This window comes from Lacerta agilis, chromosome 4 (assembly GCF_009819535.1).
Source record: "Lacerta agilis isolate rLacAgi1 chromosome 4, rLacAgi1.pri, whole genome shotgun sequence".
In the NCBI taxonomy this organism is placed as follows: domain Eukaryota; kingdom Metazoa; phylum Chordata; class Lepidosauria; order Squamata; family Lacertidae; genus Lacerta; species Lacerta agilis.
Window position 1 is genome coordinate 49,958,366 of NC_046315.1, and position 16,514 is coordinate 49,974,879.

The window sequence follows — 16,514 nt, forward strand, 5'->3', positions numbered from 1 at the left end:
CATCAGCGGGGCTATTCTGAAGTAAACATATTGTGAACAGCAGCTTAATGATTTTGAAAATCAAATACTTGTTCCTAAATTATGTACTGTACATGCTTGTTCACACACTCTCAGTTGGGGGGGGGGATTCACAGTTTTCATCCTGCAGTAACTGTTGACCTATAGAGAAAATAAATACATGCTGTATTTATAGAGAGCACTATGTTTAAAATAAAATGATTTGAATATGAAAATTTCTATATGTAGCCTACTGGGGGGGGGGAGCAGGGGAAGGAGGGAGGGAATTCTTGTTGCAAGTGGACATCCTGGCACTAACAGGATGGTTACTTAGCACTGCATTGGATACAAGCCAGTTGCTATAATTAAGAAAGAAATACACCTTACCACTTTGAGGAAGACTGTGACTAGGTAACTCAGTTTGCTTCAAGCCCCTGCTGTCCCTCCCTTTAACTCAGACTTGGACATGGCAGCCCTTAAACAGAGGACTGCCCTCTGTGAAGTAGGACATGTGGCCACCCTAATAGCATGCTCAGAAAAATACAGATTGCATTATCAAAGTCAAATCAGGATCTAGACTACATTTTGAAATGGGATACTTACTGCACCAACTATTTTGTGATTGGATTTCATGGGAAAGTCTTCCGTTCCAAACATTTGCTGCTATGAGCTGGTAAACACTGTAGGCCTTTCCACAAGCTCCTCATGTATCGGTATATGCTGTCCTTATGACAATCTGCAGACCCATAATGTGATGCCTGTTTGTTCTGATAAAAATGGTGTGTAGAACTATTGAAGCACTGATCTGTTCAGCAGGAATTAACCTTCTTTATAAGAAAGATAAGTTATGCCCTAAATAGGCATACAAGTCTTTCGGTTATAATATATATATATTTTAAAAATAAATCTAATCCTTAGTTTTAACCAAGCAGAGTTAGAAGTCAAATGCTCTTTGCCTCTTAAAGAATTACAAACAGCATTACAGTATTATAAATAGTTAGCATCTAAAGTTGCTGACCTGCCTCAAACTTTCTCTTCCTTTTTCAGCAGCAGAGGGTAGATTTTCATAAGCTCGGCTGAGTCTGTGAAAGCAAATCCTTTTAAAGAGACAGTCTCTAACAATGACTGCAGTTAGTGATACCAAGTGTCATTGATCTCTCTCTCTCACACATGTGAACAGCTGCTTAATGATTTTGAAAATCAAATACTTGTTCCTAAATTATGTACATGTTTGTTCACACACTCTCAATTGGGGGGGGGGTCAGAGTTTTCATTCTGCAGTAACTGTTGATTTATAGGGAAAATAAATACATATTTCTAGAGAACACCATTTATGTTTAAAATAAAATGATTTGAATATGAAAATTTCTATATGTACTGGGGGGGTGAAGCGGGGGACATGTGTGTGTGTGTGCGCGTACCATTTTTGGTTAAGAAAAACTGTAAAACTTCATTTGACAGCAGAATCCTTAGGTGATGCAATGAACCTGTGCTTGGAAAATTACAGTTTGAGAAATTCAAAGAGTGGAACAGTTATCTGTCACAGGTTCCAATAATGAGAGATTAATGGTGCACATGGAGTTGGAAAAAAAACTTTGCTTAAGCCCTTTATTCTCTGCACAGATCTTCAGCTTTCAAATTAAGATTATCAAGTGGCATACTTTCCTGGGTCATTGATTTTTCCACTCTGTGTGGTTTTAGCATCAGTACTGTATCTCAGCAGACTTGGTACTGGACTCCCCATCCCAACACTTACCGTCACCACTCTACAAAAAATTATTTGCCTGCTGTGACAGCTGGATGAAATGATTGCACATTTAATTAGTTTTGCTCACCTTTGAAACGTGAAGTTCAACTGTTAGCCTGAGCTGAATGTGATTCATTTATTAAAGACAAAATATCCAATTTTCAGAGGCCTAAGGAACAGATACCATTTACATCACCATTTGCAAAGGATGTGTTAAACAAGACTATTTAATACTGTACAGGTTGCTGCTGGTGTGTCAGTTCTTCAGAAGATTGAACACATTTTTAAACAGCAGAAGTTGATACAATAGGTTTATCGCTTTCTTTCTGTCTCCAAGGTTGCAAACTGTAGATTTTACTTGAAAACAGTAGTGTACTGTAATTAAAATCATTGCTACTTAGAGTACATTTTGCATTCTGATCCTAAAACATTGATTAGAAGTAATCCCTGAAGATTTAAATTGGTTTTACTTTCAGGTTAAGCACAATTAAGGCCAGTTTTTTCTTCATTTGTGATTTCCACATACATATACTTTGGAACTTCTGCTGAAATTTATAGGCTCTGTTTCCAAGGTTATGTGTTTAGGGGAAAGTGTCTCTTGTAATGTTTGAAGGGATGTATATGGTTGTTAGGCATTTTATGTCATACAGCAGCTGCCCATCTCTGTACCTGTGATGCACAGGTCATATTCTGCCCTGCATATTTTGTAAAGCTCACCAGTTTTTCTAAAGAGACTGATCTCCATGAATGAAAAAGTGATCTATGAAGTTACGGTACATAGCATCTTTACTTACAGAACCTACATAAACTACATCCCTGATAGTTGTGCATTCATATTTTTACTATTATGTTCCACCCAGCTTGCAAAAAATATACATGTATTTTATAAGACCATCTTTCTTGCAGTTTGCACTTTTTTGAAAATCCAAGTATCTAACAACTCAGATATTTCTTTAAAAAAAAAACCAGAGGAAGAAAGCTGGATTCGGATCAGAAAAGGGCTGACATCATATGCATGTGAATAATGAGAAGTACTATTATTCACTATATTTGAATTCCAAAGAAACAAAGATCCATATGTAATCCATACATCTTCATTATTTGTTGCTATTGTAATAATGCATCCCATATGTGCCAGGAATTACAAAATAGCGTACAGATCTCCTTTGAAATTTTGTTTCCCATTTGTTGTAATAACGGATTTGATGTGCTTACATGTTTCTGAAAGAAGAATGAAATGGTAGAACATTGAGCAAATGCTTGATTCTTAGTTGTTTGCTAAGGCTGCAATGTAAGTGCACACATAACTGAAATGTGTGGGACTTACTTTTGAGTTAACATGCATTGTATTGCTCTGTAAATGCGGTGTGTTTGTTGAACTGGGTGTTTTTCTCTTTGATCCCATGCCACTGGTCATCTCAAGCACTACAACTGCTGCTCTGTGACTCCCATTCATTTCAGTGGGACTTCCTTTTGTTTCTTGGGAATACATTCCTCTGCTAACTGCAGCAGGCACTACTCTGGCTAGAGGGACACATATTATGTTCCTGTGTAGAGGCAGAGAAATGGCGGAGACAGGGGCGTAGCAAGGTAAATTGGTACCCGGGGCAAAAAAAAATTGTCAAACCCCCCCCCCAAGGCGTAGGAAGGTCAGGTGGTAGCCGGTGCAGAAAGTTTTTTGTCACCCCCCATTGATTTCCACCCCCCGCAAAAATGGTTTTATGTTATTTCATATTTTTGTACAAAGGAATAATAACAAGTAATAATAATAATAATAATAAAAACTTTTATTTATATCCCGCCCTCCCCAGCCAAAGTCAGGCTCAGGGTGGCTAACATCAGATACATAACATTGGCATAAAATCAAACAATAATTAAATTACCTCCTAAAAACATCTCAGAATCAAATTAAAGTCTAATTAGAAACAATATGCAAACTGAAACACAGCCATCCTCTGAAATTTGTACTTATACAAATTTTGCAGTGTGATTTCTGAACCAAGAAATGTGTGCAGAAAATACATATACTTAAGTAAGGTGTGCATAAAATGTATTGATTAGTGAAAACAACATGCAAAATGTATTATATTAGGGGAAATTGCTTTGCATAAATGTATGTATTAGGCACAATTGCATATTAAAAATATGCATATTAGGAGAAACACACGCTGAAATGCTGAATAATTTTCACATGGACTTCTTTGCTAAAAAAAAAAATTGCAAACTATGGGACAGTAGAAAACTGAACCTAAGATTGGAAAAATGAGAAACCCTATCATCTCCATGATACTGCCTGTGGCGTCTGGGAACCTGAAATGTTAGCTTGGAGACTTTCACAATATAATACAGTAATAGCCATCTATGCTGAAAGATCTTCCATACATTACAATTGGCATATGGGTAGCTCATCATGGGAAGCTATTTTAAGTGGCATTCCTGTAGCCAGAGTAATGCATAAACATATGAAGTGGTCTAATGTTGAGTCAGATTACTGGTCCATGAAGCACAGTACAGTATCTAGTCTGACTGGTAGTGTTTCACCATGCTTTGGGGCAAAAGCCTTTTCCTGTGCTACAGGAATTGCGGTGCAAAGCTCTATCACTGAGCTATGTGCTCCAGAAATCTTGTATGGAATAATATCCACCTAAAAAAGATTCAGCCTGTAAATAATTTCCCTTAAGGTCTGCAATATATCCTTGCAGGTATACCTGAAGAACTGACCTTTTAACTACCGAGTTATAAGTATTTAATAGATACAGGGTTGGCTTAGTTCAGTGCCAGTTCTTAAATGACACTTACACACACATATATACTGTACTGTCTGTTCTGTAACATACATCCAAGTAGTGCGCAAAATGCAAATACAATATATTTTTTAAAATATTATAATAAATTTAAACCCAAAACTTAAAATCACTGGCATTATGAGCCGCCAAACACCAAGGTAAATGAGTTGGTTTTCAGCATGTACCTCCAACTGCAGATTCAGCACATGCTTGGTTTCAGGGTGAGGGGATTGAGAAAGCCTATTCCAGAGTGTGGGTACCACCACAGAAAATACCTTCTTCCTGGCTGGTTGTTGCCGGATGCATATCCTTGGCTGTGGTACACCTGCACACACCAGGAACCTTAATGGAAAAGGTCCCCTAGCCTTAGCCAACTTGGGCAATATGGGTCAGGTTAAGGACAATTACTTTTTTCATTCTTCTTAATCAGTGTGTATGAAGATCATCCTGCAAGGAAAGGGACAAAAGTAAAGAGAAGAACAGCATGCAGTAGCTTAGGACATTCTGATTCCAAATGGAAAGGGACCGTTGAAGATGCCATGAAGCACGGGATGGAAATAATGAGTCTATACAGAATGAGGAAGGCTAATTTAAACGAAGGCCAATGCACAGAGGTGATAACCCCGTCATGTAGTGTCCTAGAGAGACTAAGCTGTTCCTTTGAAATTTGTAGTTCTGTTCTACCAAGACAAAAGGTGGCATGTGGAACATGCCAAGCCTTAAACCTTGGCTGGGTTTGAAAGAATGCAATGACAGATAACAGTTTGCATAATTTAAACAAATATTTTCTGTGTTTAATTTTATCTAGGCAGGCATACCAATTGTATTTTGCCTATTCAGTTCTGTTGATACTTCCTTCCTCCTCCCCTACTTAGAAGAGGTATTAACATCATATTATGGGGAAAGTGACTGTTAAATGTTCTAAGGTGAACAAAAGACTGCGTTCTTGGCTCAGGTTCAACTGTAGTGTAATTCAGTGTTATCTTTGCTTCAGAACAATTATACCAGATATAGAGACACTTGACTTCGAACACGAGTGTGTTCAAAGGTAATGCTAAAGTAATCCACATGGCATGTTACATGTGTTGTTCAAAAATTTGGAACCTATAGAGAAATTATATACTACACAGCTGCAAAGCCCGCAAAAGAGATGCTAATGCAACACATTTTATATTTTTTACCACAGCAGTTCCCACTGCCAAAGTCAGAAAAAGCACTGAACAGCAGCTTCACTTGTTGTTAGTCAAAGTTGCTGTAGCAAAAGGAATCAAGCACAGTTCTGGTGCACACACACTGCTTTTTGGATTATGGCCGCATGTGGGTTTTTCTGAACTAAAAAAACTTACAACTTTTGTTGTCTGCACTGCTGCTCAGCAACAGTTATTTGAGAACTGCACATTCTGATGGTTGCCATTGAAAGCTAGACTTTCAAAGTGAACATCTATCTCCACATCACAAAGGGTTAAGACAATGCCAGCAACTGGCAAAATGCCTATATTTGAAAAGAAGACTATTGTATAGGAGTGCTTTCCCTGTGTGGCAATGCTGCCCGTCCTGTTGCCACTGTGAGAATGTGCATTGACAACCCACACTGCAAGAATTTGAGTAATGTTTACAATCCACAGTGAAAACAGAAAAGAAGATGAAGATAAAGAGTTAGCATTGTGTGCTATTCTTGGCTGGCTCGAAAACAGAAGGATAGAGGAGCATGGGGAATATCAGAAAAATTAACCAATGCAAAATTTAAAAAGGGGGAGGAGTAAGTTCATAAAATAATATGAGAAACCATAATGTAGGCAGAGACTACTGATTGGATTTGCCGAGCAATTTTTTAATGCTACACTGTAGAGATGGGATCTCCAGCGTAATTCCCTGGGACACCATGACAGCCTCAAACAGCCGCCTTGGTGCCCATTAAGACACCTGTCCCTCCCATTTTTAAAATTTAAGTTGGCTTCTGTTGTTGTTAGGGTAAAGGTAAAGGGACCCCTGATCATTAGGTCCAGTCGCAGACGACTCTGGGGTTGCAGTGCTCAACTCGCTTTATTGGCCAAGGGAGCTGGCGTACAGCTTCCGGGTCATGTGGACAGCATGACTAAGCCACTTCTGGTGAACCAGAGCAGCACACGGAAATGCCGTTTACCTTCCCGCCAGAGCAGCACCTATTTATCTACTTGCACTTTGACGTGCTTTCAAACTGCTAGTGTGGCAGGAGCAGGGACCGAGCAACGGGAGCTCACCCCGTTGCAGGGATTCAAACCGCCAACCTTCTGATCGGCAAGCACTAGGCTCTGTGGTTTAACCCACAGTGCCACCCATGTCCCATATAGGTGATTAGTCATTGCCAATTTCTGAACATCAGCTGTTGATCTTCTGTGAAATGGGTATTTTATGGAGCCAATGAGTTTGTCAGATTTCCAAATGTGCCCATCCATAGGCACAAAATGTTAGTGAACTCCTACTCTAGAGAATGCAGAATAGTGGAAGATACTGAGGGTTTCACAGCAAATGACACTTTTGTACTGTTAATTTGGGTCCTGTCCCAAATTACTCTGAGTAAAACCTAGTTGAATCCCTTGCACTGTATTTAATTCATTAATGTGAGGCACTGTGGAAAGGGTAATAAAATTTATGTTACCATGTAGCCAGACAAGCTTTCTTTGAGGTTGTAATCTCCCTGCAATGAGTTGAAAAGCAGCTATGGTTTAACAGATAATCATCATCTGTATGTCCTCAGAGAACAAGGAAGGAGGGAAAAGTTTTATTACTGGTCTCATCCTTCCTTGCTGAAATGGCTGCCTTCTGATATTGCCATGAATATTTAAATGGTAGTTGGCACAATTATTGAAAAAAAAATGGTAGGGGCTTGATGGATGAGACTTTTAGGAGTATGGCTAACAGTCTATCTCACTCTTCAGTCTATTTTGATCTGAAGTAGATTGGCCTGTCATAAAAAATAGATGGTAAATAGAGTGTGCATATTACAAAAACCAACCACCCACCACAGATTGAGGGCACTTACGTAATTCTCTGTACCCAGCCACGTTCATCTTCAGACCCTCAAAATAAAAGGCTGTGAATGCTTGCTTTTTGTAAAAGTAATCTGTCACTAAGTGGTGTCCTTATATATAGCAGGTACTGTTTATTTACTGCAGTGTACACAGTATTGTGGCAGTCCTTTTCAGAGGGGCAGAGTTACGGTAATCTGTGTGGATAAAGAATGCATGCTATTTGTTACTCATAACTCTGTTTTTAGAACATAAAGCCTTCAATTAGTACCCTTTTCTTTTCTTTACTTTGCAAGACTAAGATCCCTTCAAAGGGTCCCAGAGTATCCTGATGTTAAAAAAAAATGCTCCAAAATCCTGATTTAGAAGGTTTTAAACTTTATTTATTTAGAAGTAATTTTTGTTCATTTTATTGGGATTTACTTTCAAGTGAAAAATGATTAAGACTGTAGCCCAAGAAATGGCAAGTTGCCTTCATTTTCCTTTCTTGTCCTCAGTCATGCTTACAGATGGCTGTGTGCACATGCTCACCTTGCCAATGAAGTATGTACCTCCTTCACCTGCTGTCCTGCTCCCTCTGAGCATTGAGGGAAGGTGAAAGGTGGTTCCAGTTCTGATAGTTTTGTGGCAAAGCCCTCCCTTGCTGCACCGTGACCCTCACCTGCCCTAGGTGTACTGCTTGCTGGGCCATTCGTTGGAAGCTGAAAATAGGTAGGCTGCAGTCCTTTAAAGAGCTCCTCTACTCTTTGCTCTCTCCACATATGGATGGAACATGATAATGGCCTCATCCTCAATGTATGCTATGGGTCTGCCAAAGCAGTAACTGGTTTTGGGTGTATTTCCTGCCTTTGAAAGACTTTGTTTCATGCAGAAAAAGTATTGCAGATACTGAGGCTCGGTGCAGGTTTCTGTATAGGATGTTCTTCAGTGCCCTCCCCAACTCCCCAACCATGCCCTCCTTTGTCCTCACAAGTACTCATCCACTTGCCTAATTGGTACCAACTCCCCATCCCTAGAGAGGGAAAAATGGAGGGGGGGACTTCTGGCCCTTGTTCTTCTCACTGCTTGCTTGCTTGGACTGTGCAGGTGAATGGGCAGGTAACAGCAAGGAGAATCAGCAGCAGGGTCAGGTGGGTTGGCTGTGGGCCCCTTGCTGGGGTGTTGGCCTTGGCAGATGCCTGATCATAGCAATATTTGATGCCATCTCTACGGAAAGAGATTGCCATTATTACCCAGGTCTGCATTTATGACTGCAGTACTGTCCCATCCTGGTGGGATGCTACTATGTGTAATGTTTTGTTTTGTTTTACTTGCCTGGCATTAAGATTCTCTTTGGTTTGTCTGGTCAAATGTATAAGCCTTGGCTCTCCCTGGCCAGCTCTTCACTTCACTCAGATTGGAATACATGAGTTTAAAGCACAGAAGCCTCGAGTCAATTGAGAGAGGGTCAGGAACATGTTTAAACTACCACTATTTTTGGCAAAATACAAAGGAGATGGGAGGACAGGGGAAAGAACAGGCTCCACCTCCAGGTATTCCATGAAGAAAAGTGACTACCTTCACTGTCTTGGGTGTACACCTTTTTCTTTCTATCTGAGTACAAAATGTAAAATGAAAAGCAGGCCTCTGACAACATCCCTGTTTCTGAGTGCTTTACAATGCAAAACATTGTTTAAAAATCTACTGACACTGAAGCAATGCTGTTTAACTCTGTTGATGCTGTTTCATTTTTTTAAACTTTGTGTGGGAAATAGGAAAATAGCATGTGCAAATTATCAGTGTACAATCTTCTTCCTTCCTCTGTTGAACTCTTGTTATTTGCAAATAAACAAGACTTTCACTGATCCTAGCATGGCCCCTCAAGAGCAAGCCTGCCCAAGGGAGATATTTTGAATGAGCTGTCTGTACATCTGTTTTGATCTGGCCAATAGGGAAAAGGGAGAACAACCATTCAAGTTCCCACTTGTCCCTTGACAAGATCAATGTGAGAGGCCATGGAGCCTGAGCTTGCCAAAGAGCAGTTTAAAAGAGCTGCAGTGGCATAATGGGTGATGCAAGACAGCGTGAAAAGGACCAAAGGGCTGAAACAATTGGAAGTGTCCTTTTTTGATACTCTCCTTTGTCAAATGATGGAGCATGTGAAGGGTGTGTATGTGGCCAATAAATAGCTCTTTGGCAATATTCTCAGAAAGCTTTTCAACAGCCCCTGCAGATACAGATCTACAAGACAGAACCTGAGTGGTCTATCCAGGAATTGAAGTAGAACTGCCATCCATGAGGTCAATGCAAATCTGATGTTTCACCCTAAATGAGCTCCTGTTGAGGCTTGCTGATCTTGTGCACTTCTCCTGAAGCACTGTAGCTAGAGACTCCAGCACAGAATCCTCTGCTTTCCCATTCACTGAAGTTAGCAGCAATAGCTTCTGACAACCTTAGTTTAGGAATTTATCTTAAGGATATGGGAGCAGTTTTGCCTAAGGATGTGAAAGAGGTCTCTGGTGTATTCAGTATGGTCTACCTTCTACACTACATGTAATGTGACATTGACTTCATGGCAATGCCAGTGTGCCCCTTTTAAACAAGTTTCTAAGCCTTGTGATCGTTATGGAGAACAAATGTTGCAGGGCTGGACACCAAAGAGGCATTTGTTGTGTGTCTCAGGAGACGGGACTTCAGCATCCTGCACATCTCTGACCCTCCGTAGAACATCAGATTCCCAATCTAGTGTTTCCACAAGCACATTCCTGTCATCCTTTCTCCAACCCATTCTTTGCCAAAATGTTTAATATTCCGCAAAAACAAAATGCAGATATTGTAATCAGAACAGACACAGTAGACACACTCATGCATTTGAATTGCCTTTGAGTTCCTCTATAAAGACTATGAGATTTTAGCTCTGCCTGCTGTGCATGAAATGTAGAGGCAAAACTTAGCTGTGTGAAATCTGAAAAGCAGAACTCCATGAGCTATTAATGTCTCCACAGAGTACAGTGCCTGAGTGAAGCAATCCACATACCAATACATTGCCAGTTTTTCTTATCAAAATCTCACGACTATTTTTATTCCCTTCATTGTGTAAAAGTGTGGACTTACTGAAATAACATTACGGATGTTTAAAATGCCATCTGGAGGGATAAAATTTCTTTCCTATCAAGTCTAGGTGACTTATTAAACAAATAAAATGTACCTGCACACATGAAGCAATGGGAGACGGTTGTTTTTAAGCCATTTTTAGAACTGAATAGTGTAATTGTTGGTGAAACTTGCTTAGATACTAGAATAGGAATTTGCAGGATCAAAGTAGCAGTTAAGATGCTCGGGAACTCATTCAAAAGTTTGCATAGCTGATATTCTCTAGGGAATACTGGGCTTCTTTGTACATGGGAACTTCTGGTTCCAAGCAATTTGAAACCTAAACTGTCACAGATTTAGGACCAAATTCTTCAAAGTCCTGAGGGGATGCTGCTGAGAAGAGTATCTCTAACTATGCTGCCTTTAAACCATGTTGCCAGCACACAGGTGTCAGAGAGCGCTTTACTGTACATGCAGACTGTACACACAGAGAATGCTTAATAGATTCTGGTCCTAATTCCAATTGGAGGGAGGTGGATGGGAAATAAAGGCAAATAGTCAGAGGAACAGTTCTCTACATTTTAACAGCTGGCTCTTTTTCTGAAGCGGGCTCCTCCAATAGAAGAAGCTGTACCTGCCAAGCCTTTCCTGTCAATATTATATTAACAGTAACAGCACAGAAGTCCCTTCTTCTGGAAGAAGATGGCAACTCAGTTGTGCACATTTTTCTTACGGAGTAAATTACTTTGTCTATGACAGGGGTGGGGAAACGTTTCAGCCTTGGGGCCACATTACCATTTGGACAACCTTCCAGGGGCCACATTCCTGAGGTGAACAGGGCCAAAGGCAAAAGTGGGCAGAGCAATGAAAGTGAATTTTACCTTTTGTACAGTAAGCTGAGGGATACAGGTGGTGCTGTGGGTTAAACCACAGTGCCTAGACCTAGGGCTTGCCGATCAGAAGGTTGGCAGTTTGAATCCCCGCGGCGGGGTGAGCTCCTGTTGCTCAGTCCCTGCTCCTGCCAACCTAGCAGTTTGAAAGCACGTCAAAGTGCAAGTAGATAAATAGGTACCGCTCTGGTGGGAAGGTAAACGGCGTTTCCGTGCGCTGCTCTGGTTCGCCAGAAGCAGCTTAGTCATGCTGGCCACATGACCCGGAAGCTGTACGCCGGCTCCCTCGGCCAGTAAAGTGAGATGAGCGCCGCAACCCCAGAGTTCTCCACGACTGGACCTAATGCTCAGGGGTCCCTATACCTTTACAGTAAGCTGGTTTCTATACACACTCGCACATCCCTCTTTATCCTCCATTCAGACAAGTCAGAAGCATTTTCAGTGTTTGAGGGGACATTCTAGGCAGGCAAAAGTACTCAAGGAAGGTGCAGAACAAGGCTTCTGAGATGTGGCCCTGTGGAGAGTCCTGAGGGTCAGATAATAAGTCCTGGAGGGCTGCTTTTGGTTCCTTGGGCCCGAGGCTCCCCATCCCTCATCTACATAAACAGTCAAATTTCTTCAGGGTTAGCTCTCTCACCCTGGGGAGATTAGTCATTAGTTTGTCATGGAATAAAAGAGGATACAGCTGTGTGGTGCTGGTTAAGTGCTAATTTGTAACCAACCTAAGTAAGATTTGCTCTCCACGAAAATATAATAACAATAATGTATTTCTTACATACCCCACTCATCTGTCTGGGTTGCCCTAGCCACTCTGGGTGGCTTCTAAGAGATTGCTTATCTCTTTGACATCCAGCAGAAGGATGTTTCACAGGGCAGGCACAACTACTGAGAAGGTCCTCTGCTTGGTTCCCTGTGGCTTCACTTTTCTCAATGAGGGAACCGCCAGAAGGCCCTCAGAGCTGGGCCTCAGTGTCTAGGCTGAGTGATGGGGGTGGAGATGCAATGTATCTTGTTGGGACGACAAGAACAAATTATAATGTTGCACGCCAAGGAATAGTAGACTAGAATGTGTTGTCCTTCTGTTTTATACTCTATGCCAATTTAAAAGTCATGGATTTGGTGAGTCACATCTGGGATAAGGAACAACAGTAAAAAAATTATTGATGTTTTCCTGACACGCCATAAGCTAAAAGGCTTCAAAGTTTTATAATGCATTGTGTGTACAAATTAATGGAAAATAATATATCTGTTTTTATAAGTATTACTATGAAATTGCCAATGTTGGCTTTGTTTGTACCTTTTCATGGGGGAGTTTGGCTCTAAATATACAAGTAGTTTTATGAACTTAACATTGACAATTTGCCATGTTCGTCTAAGTGCATCTTAAAATTTTACTGATACATTCAAAGGAACGTCGGAGTGGGTGAAAAGTGCATGCATACTGAAAAGGAGCATTCCTAGGGCTGATATTTAGCAAACTCAGGCTTTAATTATACGTCTATTTACCAAAAACCAAAATGTAGATGTAATTTTAAATTTTTGTGTGATAATGGCCAGGGGTGGTGCTATTCAATGGCAGTCCTACTCAGAGTAAGCCCAATGAAGTTAATGGATAAGCCTATCATTTCTTAATGAATTTTTGGAATTCACTACCACAAGATGAGATTACCACTGGTTTAGATGGCTATAAAACTGGATTAGGAAAATTCATAGAGGATATGACTCTATCTATGATAGATAAAAAGGAAACTTCATGCTCAGAGACACTCTGTCTCTAAATACAAGCCGCTAGTCTACAAAGAGTAGGGGAAGGCTATTGCCTTTGTGCTTTTCTTGTGAACTTCCTGGAAGTTCCTGAAAGACAAACCCATCTGTCTGTGTGCATTTAGTGCAGGTATAGGAACCTCAGGCCGAGGACTGAATATCTGGCCTCAGAGCTCTCCCTAGCCACACCCCTCACCAGGCCTATTTTGCCCTCTCTTGGAGTGTGTTTGCCTGAATTGAATATGTCCCTAAAGTCTGATAATGCTTTTTGCTTCTCTGGATAGAGAGCTAACAGGGGTGTGTGAATGTATAAAAACGAGCCTAATGTACAAAGACAAAATCTACTTTTGTCGCTCTGCCCACTTTTGCTCCCCTCCCTCCAAAAAAAAGTTGCCTAGAAGAGAATGCACTTTCCAGGCTGAAAAAGGTTCCCCAGTCCTGTTCCAGTGGGTGCAGTTCTATGAATCAGGCACACAGTGTAGAAGCAAAACCCTCTCATTTTAGTGGGCACAATTGCACAATATGTTTTTGGTTAAGCCTGAATACATGAAAATAGTAGATGAGTAGAAATGAGTGAAGCATTTTTTTTTTTTTTACATCCTACTTGGCTCTCACTCAACTGGAAAATTACTGAGGGAGGGATATGGTTGATTAACTGATATGAAGTTTAAAGATTCAAATAAGCATTGCCACATTTAGCATTCTCTTTCCACGGGCCAGAAAACCATCTAATCCTCTACATTAAACGAGAAAGAAACATTCAGTAGACTACTGCAGATCACATAATGCAAACCAGTGCTTTGCCCTCTGTCTCGCCAGTTTACAGCAGAGAAACAAAAAATAAAATGCTTATAGCAACTTTGACATAAAGCTGTCTTTTTGTAACTTTCTCAGGAAATCTATAGCAGAGCAGAGAACTTAATACAGGCTGTGGCAACAGGTTTATTTATTTATTTTACTTTGGCAAATTTTCTGTGGTAAGGATAAAACTAGATTAAATGGGAGGAAACTATGGGCTGGCATTTTGATGCAAACAATGACAAAAATATCCATGCATTAACAGCTCCAATCCCACATTAAACAACAGTCTGGAAGTGCTCAAGAGTCTTGAGGCATGGGTTAAACCTTTTGTAACCAAGCCAAGTGATGACTGCAGCTTTCATTTTAACATTTGGGGGAAAGCTATTTCCTCATTAAATGTAACACAGGTAAATGTTTTCTAGGTTATCTAACCAAACTTCTGCAAAACCACACTGCATATGCCTGTGATGGTGATCGCTTGAGTCTGCAGTGTCCTCGACATTCAACAATAAGTGTCCAATCAGCATATTACGGACAAGCTTACCAATTGTGTAGTGAACAACATCCAGAAGCCACGATGAAAGAGCCCCTAAACTGTGTGGCATCTACTACTTTGCAGGTATTACATATTGTAATATTTTTATTTTTAAAAAAACAACCTTTCAGAATGATTCAGTGATATAAATTGTATTTATTAAAGTTACAGGTAGGTAGCCGTGTTGGTCTGCCATAGTCAAAAAATAAAAATAAAAATTCTTCCAGTAGCACCTTAGAGACCAACTAAGTTTGTTCTTGGTATGAGCTTTCGTGTGCATGCACACTTCTTCAGAAGTGTCCGAAGAAGTGTCTGAAGAAGTGTGCATGCACACAAAAGCTCATACCAAGAACAAACTTACCTAGTTGGTCTCTAAGGTGCTACTGGAAGAATTTTTTTTATTTTTTATTTTGTTTTGTATTTATTAAAATGCAAGGTAAAGGCAACATTAATTGACTGATGTTCAGAGTGTAACTTTTGTAATAGGATAGTTATTATTGTGGGAGGAAGGATGGTTCAGTCGTGCATATGACTAAGTTTTAGTGTTTCTGAAGGTCTAATGAATATGCAGACCATTATCAGGACTCCTCCTCAAAGTAAATCTCTCCACCCCTTTGCTCCTGAAGAATATGCAATGCTAATTCATCCTGACATTTAATAATGTGTTTGGCTGCTTTTGAAATTCATATTTTATTGTCACTTCTTAATTTTTGAATAGCAACAATGTAAAGTACATAATTTTTAAATCAATATCTGACTACATACCATATTGGCCCAAATATAAGCTGCACTTCTTTCCCAAATTCTGATCGTGAAAAGTTAAAGTGCGGCTTATATTTGCAACCTCCTCCCCCCCCGCCCCGGAAGCAGCCCAGGAGCGCAGGGCAACAGTGCTCTTCCCATCCGCGGCTCCCAAGCCTCCCTCAAGCCGCCAAATTTTAAAGGTGCAGCTTATTTGCAGGGGCGGGTTATATTTGGGCCAATACAGTAAATGAAACTGGTTGCAATTTGTTTGCAGCTTGATACAATGGCACAAACCTTCCCAAACAGTTCTGAGTGGTGACTTAGCCAGCCATGCATGATATATGGATCGGTGGTGCAAGCCTCACAGGACCTGTTCATCACAAGCAAACTGAAATCCAGTTTGGGGGATTGGGAGGCTGGCCACACACTCAGTAGTTGTATGAGCTGTCTGACTTCTCTTGCCAAGCAGACTGGGACAAAAGAGCCCTTAACAATGAGAATGCCCATTAAGATTAACACCCAATGGTCCAACTTAATTTGTCTGTGCCAGAATGATGGAGTTGTTTTGGCACTGAGCTTATGTCAATGGATTTTCCTGGGAGAAATCTAGATTTCCAATTAGTTCTGGCTCCAGTTTCTGGTAGACAGCAGTAGAATCTACAGCCTAATTTTGATTAGGGTGTTTGAAGATTACCTCTCAATCACTGACTTGCCATTGTATCAAATGCCCCAATGATTAATAATCTTTTTGAGACCCATGCTTCATCTCTGTCCCCTCGCCACATACACTGTTCTGATAGTCTTACTGTAGACACATAAGAATGGTTATTTATACATAGAGGCAAGCATTTAGTCCTGAATCATAGTTACTGGTATTCCCTGCCTCAGAAGTCAAGGCAATCGTGTTCCTCATATTAGACAAACCAGTAATATTTAAATTTCCCTCACATGGGAAAAATGCTAACACTGTCATGTCCTATTATGACAAATCAGTCATTATTTCATAGGTTTAGAGGAATTTTAAAAAAACTGATATACAAAATATGCAAAGATCATTTCCTAACCATAATTAAGATCTGATGATGCAGTCGGGTCCTGACCTCATTAGAATCCTAAACTGTAGCATCCTTAATCCTGTTATTTGACACAATGTACAAAGCAATGCTGTGC

The 16,514-nt window shown here is 40.4% G+C and overlaps 1 protein-coding gene across 2 annotated transcripts in view; it reads left to right on the forward strand.

Moving 5' to 3' along the window:
- The window catches only part of EVA1C (eva-1 homolog C), a 43,096-nt gene that overhangs the window by 5,389 nt on the left and 21,193 nt on the right, over positions 1-16,514 (forward strand). For both annotated transcript variants that reach the window (XM_033146919.1, XM_033146918.1), the window contains exon 2: positions 14,488-14,684. In XM_033146919.1, coding sequence (XP_033002810.1) covers positions 14,643-14,684 — 42 coding nt within the window. In that variant the 5' untranslated portion in view covers positions 14,488-14,642. The remainder of the gene's footprint in view (positions 1-14,487; positions 14,685-16,514) is intronic.